This window comes from Euprymna scolopes, chromosome 22, assembly GCF_053919585.1.
Source record: "Euprymna scolopes isolate OS-2025 chromosome 22, ASM5391958v1, whole genome shotgun sequence".
Taxonomy (NCBI): Eukaryota; Metazoa; Mollusca; class Cephalopoda; order Sepiida; family Sepiolidae; genus Euprymna; species Euprymna scolopes.
Genome location: NC_136503.1, coordinates 108,953,290 through 108,971,847, shown reverse-complemented (window position 1 = coordinate 108,971,847; position 18,558 = coordinate 108,953,290). Strand labels below are relative to the sequence as shown.

Here is an 18,558-nt window from a genome sequence, read left to right as displayed (position 1 = left end):
CACACTTTTTTTTTGACGTTATCTTTTTCCCTATCACCTTCTATGTTTGGAGTCTAAAATGGCAGTTAACCTACCACTCCTCCCTTTTAAATTCAATGTTTGATTTTTAAAAAAAAATATATTTTCTCAATTCTTCCATTTAAGAACCAGATGCTTTCAGTGGTACACAAACTTTATTACGTCACCTGACGAGGACTTCTTGTTTTATCCAACTAATTGTTCGAAATATTAGCATGTTCAGTGTAGTGTCCATATAATATTTGTCCATATAAAGATTGAAGTTAAATTCTGTAGATTAAAATATACATAGAAATATATTCAAATTGAGAATTTATTGTTCGAGATAAGCAATATATGGAGAAAAATTATGTTTATTTACTTAATCCATGGATTTTCAATGATGGCTCATATCATCAGAGCAAATGAAATGCAATTAGCAAAATTAGGTATGAATAAGCATTTTGTTTGTCAGCATATATATTGAAAAAGTTATTTTAAAAAAATCTTTAAAAAGGCATAGATAAATGAAAGCGTACAACCTAGACAATCGGACGTCAAAGGGCGTTCAATTATTTCCAGGATATTTCTGCCAGCTCGGATGATTAATAATCCAAGATGAAATTTGGAGGTAATAGAGTATACTTTGCTCTATTTTTTTTTTATTGAGCTTTGCTTTTTGGTTAGTGTAAGGTTTGCGTTTTAAGCAAGCTGGTTTTCTAATAATGGCGATTCGCCTGTCCTTTTATAAGGGGGATAACTCCACTTCTGCAAAGTCTGAGCGAAAGGGGGATAACTTCTTTCTGGCCTCTACAGTTAGGATGATGTTGAAAATATTATCTCACTGTAATATTTAGTAAACAATAACTCATTTGATTATCTAATCTGGGATTTAACTAAATATATATATTTTTAAAAATCTAATTATCCGCTGACATGTGTTTCATTGTTTACGACTCAGAGTAGCTGAATCTATCGAGATTCGAAATATACATGTGTGTGTGTGCGTGCAAGATCTCAGTTCTATAAAATGTCTTGTATATGAAATGGTTACAGAACATGTGCTTTTAAGATATACAGGGTGAAACGATAAAATTGTCGCCTTAGAAAAGATGACATGATTCCATTTCTGTTTGATGAAAACCAGTTTTCTTTCTTTGGTGCAGACAATCTACTAGTTGGTGTATAAATCCCAAGAGTGATGGGAGCCTTCTATCACGTCTGAAAGTAACAACATTGAACAAGCGAGATCAGAGATACGCCAATGTACAACTCATGCTCTATCAGTCCAACAGGACAATTGCCAGGACCCTGATGGAGGCGGTGATTGAGGCTGAAGGCAGCTACATTGAATAGATGTCAGCTCTACTACATAATCAAGTTACCTGAATTAATTTTTTTAATGAAAGTTTAAAAATAAAGCTGTAGTGCTGTTTTCTTCAGCACGACAAATTTATAGTTCACTGTATCGAGAAAAGATATAGATTTCTTAATCTTCTCTATATACGCCTATATTATGCGTTCAACTCAAAAAATATTTTCTGAAAATAAATGAATATAAAGAGTAGATAAAAACAATTTAAAATTCTAGCCGTTTTGTTAAAGCTGTAAAAATATTTATCTAAGCAAGTCTATATATTAATACAATAACGTGTAGAACAATAAAAAGAAAAAGTTATTTATTTTCCGATAAAGCGATTTCAAAAATAAAAATATAGATGAGTTGAATGCCATCATCTATAATCGAAAACGAAACCAAAACTTGAATTCTTAGCAAAATTATTTATTACAAGAAATGGAAGGACACAATTATTAAACGACAGCCACTCGGAAGAAAAAAGATGTAAACGTGACACACGCTATCATATTAATATATAGATATACATGAAAATTTTGGTAATTTCGATACTAATTTTTAATGTGACCTTAAAAAAAAAAAAAAAAAAAAAAAAAAAAGTATTTGTTTTTCACTTGCAATTTAGACGGATTGCAGCTTATTGAAATCATGTTAATCCCTCTTATAAAAAAAAAAAAAAAAAAAAAAAAAAATTTGTATACGAATGCTAAATGCTATTATCTTGATTTTAATATAACAAGCATATATATGTGTGTGTGTGTGTGTTTGACCTAGTTTTGCGCTGTTTCCCCCGCCACCATCATTCGCTTTTTTTTTTTTTATACTAAAAAGCGTAACGAAGACACGGCGATCGGAATATATCTCGAAAATAGCACATGAAAGTCGGGCAAATTACAGATAGCAGCAACACCAGTTCTTAAGTCGTAGATATTACGATTTAGACAGCATATAAAAAGTTTTAAGGAGTGAGTAGACAGAAGCCCAGCGAGAAAAGCTTTTGGCGGACATACACAAAAATACACACTAGCACACATTTTCACTTTTATATATATATATTTATTTTTATAAATATTTATATATATTATTTATCTATATATATATATAAAAGCGAAAATGTATGTATGTATGTTTGTGTGTATGTTTGGATGTCTGCTAAAAACTTTCGACAGACGCAACGAAAATTCACAAACTCGGTATCACATCAAAGCTCCATCCTTTGCTAAAAAAATATTGAAAAATTGGCCAAAAACGTTAACTTTTTCACCCCGAAATCAACAATTCTCGACAGGGGGGGGGGTCAACAAAAACGGTCCTCTCGTGACAATGACCGATTCTACGCATGACGTCGTGACCTGATTTACTTTAAATAGTTGAAAAACTGAAGAAACTTAATGTATGTCGCTTTAGCTCAGTTGGTTAAGGCGTTGGTTCATTATCTAAATGTTTCGCGTTCGAATCCTGGTGTGAGATGTTCTTTTTTTTTTTTGATTTTTTAAATTTAAATATTGAATCAGTGTTATTTAAGCTATTTTTCCCCGTAACGTTCTTTTTTCTGTTTTTTTTTTTTTTTTTTTTTTTGACTTCGTTTATTCTTAGCGACACCCAAAAACACCTGGGTACCCACCAATTTTTAAAATTTTAATATCGAAACCAGCTTATTTAAGCCATTTTTCATGTGTTCGTTTTTCTGTTTTCATCGTTCGTTTGCCTTACATTATTTTTATTTATTTTTTCCCCCCCCCCCGCTTAAGTGTTAACGTTGTTTTCTTTTTTTACTTCGCTTATAACAAACAAAACTATGTCTACGTTGTTGTCATCGTAGTCGTAATGCTTGACGACTTCTGGCCGCGCACCTGTCAATTTCGTTCTTAAATAAATTCAAACATCTTTCACTAACTCATTCTGGCTAGCCGATTTTATTTTCAAACTTCGCCTCAGGGCTTTGGGTTAAATCTTACCCCCCCCCCCCCCCCCGGGTTCTTTTTTATTTAACACCACACACACCTACAAACACCCGGGCAACGCCGAGTACCCCTCGCTAGTATATATATATATAAAAGTGAAAATGTGTGCTAGTGTGTATTTTTGTGTATGTCCGCCAAAAGCTTTTTTCGCTGGGCTTCTCGGTCTACTCACTCCTTAAAACTTTTTATATGCTGTCTAAATCATAATATCTACGACTTAACAGGCGTTGCTGCTATCTGTAATTTGCCCGACTTTCATGTGCTATTTTCGAGATATATTCCGATCGCTGTGTCTTCGTTACGCTTTTCAGTATAAAAAAAAGCGAATGATGGGGGCGGGGGAAACAGCGCAAAATTAGGTCGAACATCATGCGACTTAACTTTCTCGCACCTGTCAATTTCACTTTATACACGTTAACTTATCACTTCCTCTGCTCCCGTGGCCGAGATGGTTAGGGGGTTCAAGCCTACCTTCCTACAAAAATTTTTTTTCTTTTTTTTTTAAAAACAGGGTTATTTTGATCTACACCCTCCCCAACACTCACGCCTCCAAACATCCGGGCAACGCCGGGTACCCCTGGCTAGTTGATTAACTGCAACAGGATAGGAATGCTGAATCTCGCAACTGTATCCCTAGTAATTACTGCCTTCCATAGTTGTCTCCTCATGTTTTCGCTAATAAATCTTTGAACCGGTGAACATTCTCTGAAGATGGGAGTTTCAAATCATATCTAAATTAATTACTAGGGATACAGTTATGAGACTCAGCATTCCATCCCGTCATGGTTAATCACCTGAAAAACGCCAAAGGATGAGTTGGCCGAAACGTCGTGAAACAACAACCATGATGAGGATAACAGTTTGAAAATAAATAAATGACTCGTTTCATAGGATTCCAATAAAAAAAATATAAACAAATAACAAGTTAATAAAATTAACTTTTTCAAAACCAATATGCAAATTAGTTAACCTTGCAACTGATAACAATATATACATACTAGTGTTGGGACAATTAACTGAAATTGGGAATCGGGGACAAAAAAAAAAAAAAAAAAAATCAGAACTTTTGGGAGTATTGGAATCAGAAACAATTTGTGCCTATTTTCCGATAACAAAAACAATTCCTTTATCTTTTTTTATTTTTTTCATTTGATTTTGTTTAAAAACAAAAACTTCCAGTGTTTGCAGCAAAAATAATATTTATTGATTTAAACTTCCGGTAAAATTAAAGTTTATCGATCACTTCGTCACCAGTGTTTTCACTTTTGAGAATATATCCGTGCATCAAAGATATGTTCTTACGGTAATCGGGATAAAATAACCTTTTTATAGTTTGATATTTAGAGATTTATAAAGAATCGGAATCGGTAATTCCATCGGAATCTGGAAAAATATAAAAATCGTCCCATCACTAATACATGTGTAGTATATCAAAAATAAAAATAAAGTGCGTCTATTGCGTAAAGTTGAATTGACTTGAAACGGAGCTTTTGGACTTTACCGTTAGTGTGAAAAAAAGGGTCCAACTTTTGCATACATTCATTTAGTTGAGAGGGATTTAAGATCTTTATATCTGTCCTATCATCTCCCTATTTGTCCATATCGTTATATTGTCAAATATTCCTGTCACTTATGGCAAAACATGGTCAATTAGTCAATCAATCAATGCTTTGTTTAAAAATTATACCCAAATTATTTTTCATTTTACGTATCAAAAAAATTGCAGCCATATTAAAATAAAAAATAGAACAATAAAAGAAACAATGTTTACTAATTACAGAGGAATGCATTTACCTTCTCGAGGGGAGGTTAGACATAAGATCAATGTGATTTTTAAAAGCCAGCGTACAAGACAAGCCTACAAAATGTGCATTATAAGAGAATCAGCATTCTCAATAGGGGTGTTTCAGGCGATTCATGATCGACTATGTATGTGAATAGGCAATGAGTAAAAACAAAAAAAAAATGTTGAAATCACAACGGATTTCAAAACCATGGATGAAAGTAAGGAAGAAAAAACGCAGAGAAAGAAAAAAAATGATTGAGTATGGTAGAAAAATAATTGAGAAAAACAAAAAAAATATGGTGGCAGAAAAAAAATAAATAAATATGGTGGCAGAAAGAAATAAATATGGTTGCAGAAAGAAAAAAATATGGTGGCAGAAAAAAAAAAAATAAATATGGTGGCAGAAAAAAAAAAATAAATATGGTGGCAGAAAAAAAAAAAATAAATATGGTGGCAGAAAAAAAAAAAATAAATATGGTGGCAGAAAAAAAAAAAAATAAATATGGTGGCAGAAAAAAAAAAAAATAAATATGGTGGCAGAAAGAAATAAATATGGTGGCAGAAAAAAAAAAAATAAATATGGTGGCAGAAAAAAAAAAAATAAATATGGTGGCAGAAAAAAAAAAATAAATATGGTGGCAGAAAAAAAAAAAATAAATATGGTGGCAGAAAAAAAAAATAAATATGGTGGCAGAAAAAAAAAAATAAATATGGTGGCAGAAAAAAAAAAATAAATATGGTGGCAGAAAAAAAAAAAATAAATATGGTGGCAGAAAAAAAAAAAAATAAATATGGTGGCAGAAAAAAAAAAAAATAAATATGGTGGCAGAAAAAAAAAAAAATAAATATGGTGGCAGAAAGAAATAAATATGGTGGCAGAAAAAAAAAAAATAAATATGGTGGCAGAAAAAAAAAAAATAAATATGGTGGCAGAAAAAAAAAAATAAATATGGTGGCAGAAAAAAAAAAAATAAATATGGTGGCAGAAAAAAATAAATAAATATGGTGGCAGAAAAAAAAAAATAAATATGGTGGCAGAAAAAAAAAAAATAAATATGGTGGCAGGAAAAAAAAAAATAAATATGGTGGCAGAAAAAAAAAAAATAAATATGGTGGCAGAAAGAAATAAATATGGTGGCAGAAAAAAAAAAATAAATATGGTGGCAGAAAAAAAAAAAATAAATATGGTGGCAGAAAAAAAAAAATAAATATGGTGGCAGAAAAAAAAAAAATAAATATGGTGGCAGAAAAAAAAAAAATAAATATGGTGGCAGAAAAAAAAAAAAATAAATATGGTGGCAGAAAAAAAAAAAAATAAATATGGTGGCAGAAATAAATAAATATGGTGGCAGAAAAAAAAAAAATAAATATGGTGGCAGAAAAAAAAAAAATAAATATGGTGGCAGAAAAAAAAAATAAATATGGTGGCAGAAAAAAAAAATAAATATGGTGGCAGAAAAAAAAAAAAATAAATATGGCGGCAGAAAAAAAAAATAAATATGGCGGCAGAAAGAAATAAATATGGCGGCAGAAAGAAATAAATATGGCGGCAGAAAGAAATAAATATGGCGGCAGAAAGAAATAAATATGGCGGCAGAAAAAAAATAAATATGGCGGCAGAAAGAAATAAATATGGCGGCAGAAAGAAATAAATATGGCGGCAGAAAGAAATAAATATGGCGGCAGAAAGAAATAAATATGGCGGCAGAAAGAAATGGGAAAAGAAATCTTAAAGTGAAATACAAACTTACTGGCATTTGTGAATCCCAAAGAGTTCAATGCACACTTGATGTGCAGAGCACGTATTAACTTTGCAATCATCTCTCGTGCAATTAGGTTTCGTTTCACGGTTTTTAACAATTTGGGCAGCAATACTATCGTCGGTGAAAATCATCGGGAACACTTCATCATCATAACGGATATCATTCATACAGGCTGAAATGCGGAGAGGAGAAAGTATAAAATGTTTATTCATCAGAAGAAACATTGACATCAATATATTTTAAACGGTTTTCAGGATTAATTAGGTGTAAAGAACCCAAGTAAATGACTTACATGAGACGACTTCAAGTGTACATTGATTTATGTCAGTTGATTTGCATACATTGAAACCAAGTGGATAATTAACGTCAATTGTTTTTTTTCGATACTCGTACATCAAGACATTAAAAAATGAAAATATCGAAAAAACGTTTATATAATATGTATCCATTATGGAATGAAGTTCTCCAAAAAAAATTTCATTTAATTTCATCAAGTATTTTTTTTTTTTTTTTTACAACGAAAAAAACAATTTGTTTTTATATCAAGCAAAAGATTTGATTTTTAGGAAGAAACGCTAGTATTAAAGATGAGGAGGGAGTGTCGGCGCTTTAAACAGAGTTATTTCCGGTGGCGTGTTGTAAATTCCAAACAAAAATTTATAAATTCAAAGATGCTACCTTCAACGTGCTGGCATAAAAATGTTTTTTCTGATGTAAAAAAAAAACAAAAAAACGTACAATCTAACTTTTTTTTTTTTTTTTTTTTTTTTTTTTTTTTTTTTTTTTGATATTTTCATTTTTGCATGCCTTGATCAAATTGTACAAGTACCGTTTTTTCATTGCAAGCTTGACTTAACACTGGCCAAGTTGAACTTCATTTGGAAAAAAACAATCTCAAAGACTCATGCATTCTCTTGTCCACTCAGTTTTCATGTATGCTTGCGAAACCTGGACCCTTACAACAGAATTAGACAAGAGGATTCAGGCTTCAGAAATGAGATACTTCCGAAGACTGTTTGGCATCACTTACAAAGACCACATAACCAACGAGGAAGTTAAAAACAGAACAAGACAAACCATTATGAAGATCTTCACCATAATCAGGAAGCGCAAACTAAAATGGTTCGGCCACGTAACAAGATGGTTGGTTGGTTGTTTTACGGCATATCAACCCTTTTCAGGTTATTTAATGCCGAATCCAAAGATTTTGAAGAACAATTTTTTTAATAGAATATATTTGTTGTTTTCAAGTCGGTTTCTATTTAACCCATAGTTGGGACCCTAACAAGTACTACCACTCCGGGTCAGAGTGGACCTGGGAGCAATGGTAATTAAAGGATAGCTCCACACTCCCCAAAGCCCACAAGCTGGGACCTCACCACTGGATATAGTTTATGGTCATATCCAGGACCAACGTAACAAGAGGAGAACGGCTTGTCATGACAGTGCTCCAGGGAACTGTCAGAGGAGGAAGAAAGAGAGGAAGACAACATCACGGAATGGACAGGATTGACGCCAAGCGAGGCTGTTAAATGTGCAGAGGACATGGAAGGATGGAGAGGACTGATTGACAGGTCATCTATAGCATTCCAACAGCAACAGACATGGGGCAGGTGTAGTTTTACTTTTAATATATGGAATGATTTATTTCGAGAAAAAAGGCGGGGGGGGGGGCGGATACTGAATATTTTTGGTACGATTTTTAAGATTTTTTTTTAATTTAGTTTTTGACTTTGCAGAACATAACTGAGTTTTGAAAAGAGAAAGGAAAAAGTAATATTGCTGTTTGGCGCATTTTTCATCAGGAAGTTAGTACCTTCAGACAGCCTGATTTCCAGATGCCTTAACAAGTATTACCACTCTGGGCCAAAGGAAACCTGGGAGCAATGATTACCAAGGGTCAACTGCACACTCACCACAGCCACCAAGTGGAGTCCGACGACAGGATGTCCTTAAAGACATCAAACTGGAGCGACATTAATAACATACAAACAGCTAAACATCAACGAGCAGGTCACCTTTTGAGATGTACGCACGTGTGGACATTTAAAGTGACAGAAAGAACCTAGAGGAAGGTATGACCTCAACAGCCAACTTTCATGGGGATAAAACAAGAGAAGGAAACCAGAAATTAGGATTTTCCTCCAGGAATGATCAAAATCTCATGAGAAAGCTGAAACCTAAATTAGGAGATTAGTGTCAATGTTTTTATCGTTTTATATAATTTTCTTATGTGTTAAGTATTTTTCATATCTTCTGATGTCAAACTTTGTTTAGAATAAGAAAAAAAAAAAAAAATTGACTACTTTTTGCTTAAATCTCACCATGATAATTTCAGTTCTGAACCACTAGTAAAAAACACTTGAACAATTGTTGAAATCTAATTTTAAGTATTTTACGTATTTGAACACTGAAATATAATTATGGTAAAAAAGAAAAGAAAATGAGATACTGAGGGTTTTTTTTTTAATTCTGATGTTGAAAATGAAAATATATACAACTCTAAGAGAATTATTTGAATTAAATTAATATAAATACATATATACATGGGGAGTGGGTTGGTTGGTTGGTTGGTTGTTTTATGGCATATCAACCCTTTTCGGGTTATTTAATGCCGAATCCAAAGATTTTGAAGAAAAAATTTTTTTAATAGAGTATATTTGTTGTTTTCACGTCGGTTTCTATTCAACCCATAGTTGGGACCCTAACAGGTACTACCACTCTGGGTCAGAGTGGACCCGGGAGCAATGGTAATTAAAGGGTGGCTCCACACCCCACAAGCTGGGGCCTCACCACTGGATATAGTTTAAGGTCATATCCAGGACCCCCATTGAGGGACTTTTACCCTCTGCAGGGGGGGGGGGGCAGTCGGCGTATTCTAATGCCCCACCGACAGGGCCATGTGGAGTGGGAGAGAGAAAAAGAGTGGGAGGGTCAATGAGAGAGGAATGGTCGACATATATATATATATATATATATATATATATATAGAGAGAGAGAGAGAAAATAAAAAAGGAACAAACCGTATTATGTGTTCACCAACGTTTCGTCTTTATTTCGAGACTTCCTCTGGGTGAATGAGATTAAGAAACCAAAAAATATACCAGTACAAAATATTTGAAAAAGTTTCACGTGCACAGTGTGACGCAGTTCTATTTAAGAGAAACGGAAAAATTGATGTTGGAAATTCAAAAAGGTAGGGGGGCTGGCACTGTTAAAGAGAAGGAAATTTTAGTGACGTCATATAGTCGTTAATTTAATTTTAAAACTATGAACGCAAGTTTATATTCTTATTGGGAAAAAGATATATCTGTTGAAATTTAAATATAAGTTTGTAACAGGAATGAAATTAGTGTTTTTTATGTAATTTATTGATTGAGATTATGTGTTAATTATTACAGGGGGTGTTTGAATGGTGTGAGAAAGTTAACCTGTGTCCACAGTTAAATAATGTTCTTTTAATAACAGTTTACTTATATAAGTAATATAAGTTATATGTAATAATTAACACATAATCTCAATCAATAAATTACATAAAAAACACTAATTTCATTCCTGTTACAAACTTATATTTAAATTTCAACAGATATATCTTTTTCCCAATAAGAATATAAACTTGCGTTCATAGTTTTAAAATTAAATTAACGACTATATGACGTCACTAAAATTTCCTTCTCTTTAACAGTGCCAGCCCCCCTACCTTTTTGAATTTCCAACATCAATTTTTCCGTTTCTCTTAAATAGAACTGCGTCACACTGTGCACGTGAAACTTTTTCAAATATTTTGTACTGGTATATTTTTTGGTTTCTTAATCTCATTCACCCAGAGGAAGTCTCGAAATAAAGACGAAACGTTGGTGAACACATAATACGGTTTGTTCCTTTTTTATTTTCTCTATTTTGTCGGAATACTATTTCCATTATTTTCATCATATATATATATATATATATTAGCAGTTTAGCCCGGCTTTCTTCGGGCCCTATGTACTGTTCATAATTTTATGTGCATATATATATATATATATATATATATTTATTAAAAAGTTTGACTTCTGTCCAGGTAACCTACATCTAAAACATCAAGTGTTTAAACCCAAATTGGCAGAGGAGTTCGGTAGAGTCTGCAAAGGTCAACTCTTTCAACTTTGACCTCTTCACAGCCAAATCTTCATTCAAAAACTGATTAAAAAGCTTGCTGCATGTCTGAATATCCTTTATGTAAATCTTTTGAACTTTAACCCCTTGACAGTCAAATTTTCAGCCAAAAACCGATTAAAAACTTGTCCTATGTCTGAATACACTTTCTGTAAAATTTCAAATGTTTAGATCCAAAATTGGCTGAGTGGTTTGGTAGAGACCGCAGAAGTCAATTTTTTTAAAACTTTCATCCCAATTTTGACCCCTTAACATTTGTTTTGGGCTCAAATCAGAATAAAAAGATTGATCCATGTCCAAGGAACCTACATCTAAAATTTCAAGTGTTTAGACCAAAAAATAACGGAGGAGTTTGCTAGAGTTTTCAAAAGTCAAATTGTTGAACTTTGACCCCTGACAGCCAAATTTCTGGCTGAAAACTGATTGAAAAGATTTTCTCAAATCCTAATACCTCTTATGTCAAATTTCGAGTCTGTAGACTGAAAATTGACAGAGTAGTTTGGTAGGGAAATGTACACACACACACACACACACAATTTCACTTTTATAGACCCAATATAGAAAGAATCAAAACAGAATGGCATTTAGAATAAAACTTACTTTTATTTAGATCATATCTATCGATTTTAGTGTCCACACCAAAAATCACTTCTGCTCCAGCCACAAGGAACTTGCGCACAGGATTAAACAAATTGATGCCCATTTTATGACCCAACGTGTCGTTATAGAAACGTCCTTCACCACCATCCATGGTCAACACGAACTCTTGACCAAAACGTTCAACTTTCAGCACATGCCACTGGCCATCACTGGCCTCTGCATCCTCCAGGCATAACCGTCTTTCACCATTAAAGTTTCCAAGGTCATAAAAGATACAAGCACGAGATTCGTAAATCTGTTAAAAGAAAATTTGTAGATTACAAAAAAATATAGCAACAAAAAAATATTTAGTTCTTTTTTCATTATTGTAATGAAATTCGAAAATTGAAACAAAGTTTTGCTAAATTGGTCAAATATTTTAGAGGGAGGTAAATATTTTTCGGAAAATTATTTACCTCTTTTCTTACAATTATAACTTCAGTTTTTTTTTTTTTCTTTTCTTACAATTATAACTCCAGTTTTTTTTTTTTTTCTTTTCTTACAATTATAACTCCAGTTTTTTTTGTTTTTTTTGCAAAAATTTTTGCTAATTGTCTTTGAAAACTGTTTTCATTAACAATTAAATTATTTTCTACCTTACTGGTTTTCATTATTTTGGGATATGTTCATTACTGTGACACAGCAATTCAGTAGAATTAATTGGTTTCACTTGAAATTCAATATGGAGGAGCGTCAATAAGTTTCCAGACTTTTTCACATGTGCACTTTTACTGATAGTACACGCGTAACTCTAGTCCCCTTTGAAGTAATCTCCTCCGACTGCAATGCACCTGTACCGTTTGAACAACTTCTGGAAGGCCCCATGGAAGTTCTCTTTCATCTCAAGTATCTAATAACGACAACCTTTAAGGATTTGAGCTTAGGGAATAACCAAAAGTCACAGGGAGCAAGGTCTGGACAATAGGGAGGGCGAGGAATTGTCTTGCTGTCCATCTTCGTCATGACAATGTCTTTCTGATCTTCCGAGCACCCTCAAGAAAAACTTTGCACAAATCTTTCGCATTTTCAGTTCCCCACAAATAATTGTGTGTACAGTTCCCACATTAACATCAAACTGTACACTTATTGTCTCTATAGACACAAGCCTTTATCCATGAAATTCTTTATTTGGCCAATCAACTGTTTTATTTCCTTACTCTTCCCATACTTCCCATCATCCCTCGCAGACTTCCTGCCCTCCTTGAAAATCTTATGCCAATCAAAAACTGATGCTCGATTCATACAAGATGGTCCAAAAGCAGTATGAAGCATTCCATACATTTCTGTGGCATTTTTTTTCCAGGTTTAAAAACAGAATTTTATTGCATATCGTTCTTCTAAAGTGTCCTCACGTCCAGATTGCATTTTTGGAATTCACCAGTTGTGCCAATCAGGCTTTAGTAAGGTGTATTCCAATTACTTCCATAGCCGTTCTTTTGAACCTGAAATCATAAAAATTTGTCAGTCATCTCATAAGATGTATAACAATAAGTGAATTTTTAAGAGTGTGCGACAATTTTTAATGCCTGCACAAAAATGTCTGGAAACTTATTGAAGGTACCGTATGTGTCTCATTCAAACATGGTGGTGTTTGAATATATGGTTAAGTGGCAGTTTTAGTCATTTAGAACTGTTTTAGAGCTTCATCACTCACTCATTTTTCGATCAAATTTCAAGCAATTATTACAGTTCACCATCTCAGCTATATTGTGAAAAAAAAATTTTCAATTTTCTTTCAGTAAAACAAAAGTTATGATGAATCTTCTGATGTTCAAAATCGTAAAAATATGTAAGGAGGTGAGCGACACTTTATGACTGGTTTCCATAGCAACATCGTAGCTTCAGCGACTACTGTTGCGAAAAGAGAAGTAACTCATGAAACAGAATGAACGCATGAAAGGGAGATAATTGGGGTATTTTATTGAAGGCAGACGAGAGTCGTACATTGTTATTACATATGTGTTTATGGGGGCAAAAAAAAAAACATGACTGAAATTAAACAAAGAACGAGTGAATTTATTGGAAGCCTGGAAAAATCATGGATTCCAATAGAAAAATGTAAGCATGAAAAATAATATGGTTAAGCTTAAACATGGAAAAGTAAAGGACTAGTTGCTAAAACTGGAAAAGAAAAGGGACAAGATATTCTAGTAAAAATATAGATTTATAACTTAAAATATTGCAGCATTAAGAATATTTTAAAAGTTCAATTTATAACATTAATCAATTCTTAACGCTGCAATAGTTTATATTTTTTACAAGAATATCTTATCTTTTTCTTTTCCAGTTTTAACAACTAGTCCTTTTACTTTTCCATGTTTAAGCTTAACCATATTACTTTTCATGCTCGCATTTTTCCATTGCAATCCATGATTTTTCCAGGCTTCCAGTAAATTCGCTTGTTCTTTGTTTAATTTCAGTCTTATTTTTTGCCCCCATATACATCACATACACATATGTAATAACAATGTACGGCACTCGTCTGCTTTCAAGAATATCCTCCAATTATCTCCCTTTCATTTTTTCAATCTCAGAGTTTTGCATGTCTTTTCAGGCTTTTTTTTTTTCATTAAATTTCAGATCTTCATATTTTCTGAAGATATTTGTTAATACAAACAAAACTGGTCTATCTTAGTTGTTTTTTTCTCCTTACTTAATACTTTTCCTTTGTTTTTTCCAAACATTCACGAGTATTTTTTCCTCATTAAGATATGATGGCTTCCTCCAGTCTTGACAATATGGATACCCACTGTAAGGGTGTCTGCGCATGAAATTTTTGTGGCAAGAGTTGCACAATCTCCAACCACACCTCTCCTGAGTCAACATTCCTCATCTGAAATGGAACACGTACATCAAATCTGTTGCCAAGGCCGCTGGAAAAATGGTGGGATCTTTCTATCGATCAGGTAGATATCTCACTGCTGATGCAATTCTCTATCTATATAAGAGCCAGGTACGTCCAAGGATGGAATACTGTTGCCACATCTGGGCAGGAGCTGCTAGAAAGGACTTGTCCTGCCTTGATAGAGTTCAAAATAGACTTTGTAGCCTTGTAGGAGATGTCCTTTTCTCTTCCCTGCAACTTCTTTCTCACAGAAGAGATGTTGCGAGTTTGTCTCTGATGTATTGTTATTTTCATGGAAAGTGTTCGACTATGGTCCCCCCTTGCCTAACTTTCACAAGAAACACTCGTCTAGCTGAAAACACTATCAATAATTCCCCCCCACTCTTTATCTGTGCCTAAACCTAAAGGTAGATTCCATGAACAAAGCTTCTTTCTTAGAACTGCATGCCTGTGGAATTGTCTTCCATTTTCCTGCTTTCCGGTTGACTACAATATGGTTGTGTTCAAGTCTAACGTAAATAAGTTCTTGATGAGCCGTTCCATATAAGTTATCAAATTTACCGAATTTTCATTACTAATGATTACTATATTGTCCAATTTCTACTGTACACTTTTTAACCCTTATCCTTGAGTGGCCTCTTGGCCTTGATAATGTGGTGATACCTGTGTAAAAAAAAAAAAAAATACCAGTGGTTCAGGACGACTGGAAAGTCACCCATATGGTACTAGCCAGGCTTAATGTTGCTCAACTTCAATGATCTAGCGAGAACCGGTGTGTGAATGTGATTATAGAGACATACCATCAATTTTACATATACTCCACATATAGACATAACTAGCCAATTCCTCACTAATCAAACCTGCAACAAATTCAGGAGGGAAAACAGTGGCACTTAAGCATGTTTAGGTTTGGAGATCAATTTTTAAATTTCATTTGCAAAAAATTCCTAAGGGGAAACAATTCAAGTTTTAATGATTAGATTATTTGTTTTGATTGGACTATTGTTCTCATCTTCAGTGTTATTAATGCAATGATTCGGTTGGTGTAGCCTTCAACCTTCATCAGGCATGTTGGTCACTATCTTGGAAAAGAAAGGCGAAAAGGTTACTGGCTCTGTAGATGGTTTTGTAGTCTTGAAGTTGTTTTTTTTTTTCCGCTGTGGTTTCATATGTGTGAAAAAAAAAAAAATTGGTCAACAAAGGGAGGTAACTAATAAAGATCGACGGGATTATCTCCCTTTTATTGAAATTTGTAGCGGGTGTAGAATTTGTTTTGATTATTTTGATTTTTTATGAAAGTTTAATTTTGAAAATTTTTGTTTCATTTTATAAAACAAAATTATACACTTTCATTTCAGAATTTTTTTTTTTTTTTTTTTTAGAAAAACAGTTCATTAAAAAGTTTGTTTAAAAAAAGTCATGCATTTTCAAAAAGGTTTTCCTTTTTTAGCTGTATGTTTTCATAAAAATACAAAAATGCATGTTTTCATTTATTTTGATATTCTATTTTAGAAATTTCTTTTGATTCACTAAATGCTCAGATATTTAATTTTGTTATTTTTCATATAGTGTTTGTTTTACTTTTACTAATAGGTTGCATGAAACTTTTTACAACTCTGAATTATCTCCCCTTGAAATTCTTCAAAAATGGAAACAAAAATATTTGTCTGCCAAACCTAAAATGCATAAGAACCAAAACAGTTTAGTCATTAAGGAACCAACATCGAGGGAGTATCTCACACACTTCCTAACCAAATGATGTGACGACTAAATAGAAGTTTAGGGAGAATTTCTTACCATCAGTTGCATAAACTTTGAACTTGAAGAACCAGGAACTTTGAAAAGCAATCCTTCCTCATCTCTTGTACGGAATCGAACCTGCATTGAATTCTTCTTCGAATTTAGGTTGTTAAAGAAACTATTTCTAAATTCCCATTCAATAAAACTGTTAAGCATGAAGTCTCTGACAGTAGAAGCTGCAAGAAGAGAAATAAAAAATGACTTTATATACAATGGATAGAGAAAAGGAGAAGGAGCTGGGGAGTAGAAGGAGCGGGGGCGAGAGAGAGAGAGAGGAGGAGGAGCGGGGGCGAGAGAGAGAGAGAGAGGAGGAGGAGCGGGGGCGAGAGAGAGAGAGAGAGGAGGAGGAGCGGGGGCGAGAGAGAGAGAGAGAGGAGGAGGAGCGGGGGCGAGAGAGAGAGAGAGAGGAGGAGGAGCGGGGGCGAGAGAGAGAGAGAGAGGAGGAGGAGCGGGGGCGAGAGAGAGAGAGAGAGGAGGAGGAGCGGGGGCGAGAGAGAGAGAGAGAGAGGAGGAGGAGCGGGGGCGAGAGAGAGAGAGAGAGGAGGAGGAGCGGGGGCGAGAGAGAGAGAGAGAGGAGGAGGAGCGGGGGCGAGAGAGAGAGAGAGAGGAGGAGGAGCGGGGGCGAGAGAGAGAGAGAGAGGAGGAGGAGCGGGGGCGAGAGAGAGAGAGAGAGAGGAGGAGGAGCGGGGGCGAGAGAGAGAGAGAGAGGAGGAGGAGCGGGGGCGAGAGAGAGAGAGAGAGGAGGAGGAGCGGGGGCGAGAGAGAGAGAGAGAGAGGAGGAGGAGCGGGGGCGAGAGAGAGAGAGAGAGGAGGAGGAGCGGGGGCGAGAGAGAGAGAGAGAGGAGGAGGAGCGGGGGCGAGAGAGAGAGAGAGGAGGAGGAGCGGGGGCGAGAGAGAGAGAGAGGAGGAGGAGCGGGGGCGAGAGAGAGAGAGAGGAGGAGGAGCGGGGGCGAGAGAGAGGAGGAGGAGCGGGGGCGAGAGAGAGGAGGAGGAGCGGGGGCGAGAGAGAGGAGGAGGAGCGGGGGCGAGAGAGAGGAGGAGGAGCGGGGGCGAGAGAGAGGAGGAGGAGCGGGGGCGAGAGAGAGGAGGAGGAGCGGGGGCGAGAGAGAGGAGGAGGAGCGGGGGCGAGAGAGAGGAGGAGGAGCGGGGGCGAGAGAGAGGAGGAGGAGCGGGGGCGAAAGAGAGAGAGGAGGAGCAGGGGCGAAAGAGAGAGAGGAGGAGCAGGGGCGAAAGAGAGAGAGGAGGAGCAGGGGCGAAAGAGAGAGAGGAGGAGCAGGGGCGAAAGAGAGAGAGAGGAGGAGCAGGGGCGAGAGAGAGAGAGGAGGAGCAGGGGCGAGAGAGAGAGAGGAGGAGCAGGGGCGAGAGAGAGAGAGGAGGAGCAGGGGCGAGAGAGAGAGAGGAGGAGCAGGGGCGAGAGAGAGAGAGGAGGAGCAGGGGCGAGAGAGAGAGAGGAGGAGCAGGGGCGAGAGAGAGAGAGGAGGAGCAGGGGCGAGAGAGAGAGAGGAGGAGCAGGGGCGAGAGAGAGAGAGGAGGAGCAGGGGTGAGAGGGGATGGGAGAGAGGAGGAGCAGGGGAGAGAGAGAGAGAGAAAAAATATTATCAATAAGTAAAGCCTGTCAGAAATAGAGGCATTTTCTTAAAACAAGAAAAAAAGGGAGAAAAGAAATCTGGGGAACTAACAAAAAAGCGTAATATAAAGATAGAAGTGCCAGACGATTCCTCTTTTCCAACTTACCTTCATTGCACCGTTCCCCACTGAATCCTGGATTGCAATGACACTTGGCAAAAGAATTGGGTTTTATATACGATTCACACACAGCATGTTTGCTGCATTCTCCAGCACAATTGGCCTCTTCTGCAGGGCAACCGAGCTTCACATTCTGAGAGTTTACCCCATTTTTAACGTAGAAATCATATACCTATCAAAAACGAAAAAAAAGTTTGTGCATTTTAGAGAGATAAGGAAAGAGAGGTAAGAAAAATCACGGTTAAATTACTGCGGGGCAGTTTGGGCTTCCCCAAGATAATGGGAGAGAGGAAATCAGCTCCCCATTGAAAGGGGATTGTCCAAACTAAATAGCAATTTTCCGCTAGTATATATATTTTTCTGCATGTCCAATAAAGGCTTTTTTCGGGGGGGGGGGGACTATTTCTTAGAACTGTTTATATACCCCCTAGATTATAATATCTACGATTTGTGAAGGGACATTGTGTCTAGATTTATTTTGATTGATTTTTATAAAATTACCGCTA

General features: G+C 35.6%; 1 protein-coding gene across 1 annotated transcript in view; it reads right to left on the bottom strand.

The window, feature by feature from the left end:
• LOC145243624 (neural-cadherin-like) overlaps positions 1–18,558 on the bottom strand; it is a 273,070-nt gene that overhangs the window by 23,298 nt on the left and 231,214 nt on the right. Inside the window, exons 28-31 of the mRNA XM_080106647.1 lie at positions 18,041–18,224; positions 16,304–16,482; positions 11,623–11,917; positions 6,856–7,039 (exon numbers count right to left, since the gene is read on the bottom strand). Of these exons, the coding sequence (XP_079962773.1) occupies positions 6,856–7,039; positions 11,623–11,917; positions 16,304–16,482; positions 18,041–18,224 (842 nt within the window). The remainder of the gene's footprint in view (positions 1–6,855; positions 7,040–11,622; positions 11,918–16,303; positions 16,483–18,040; positions 18,225–18,558) is intronic.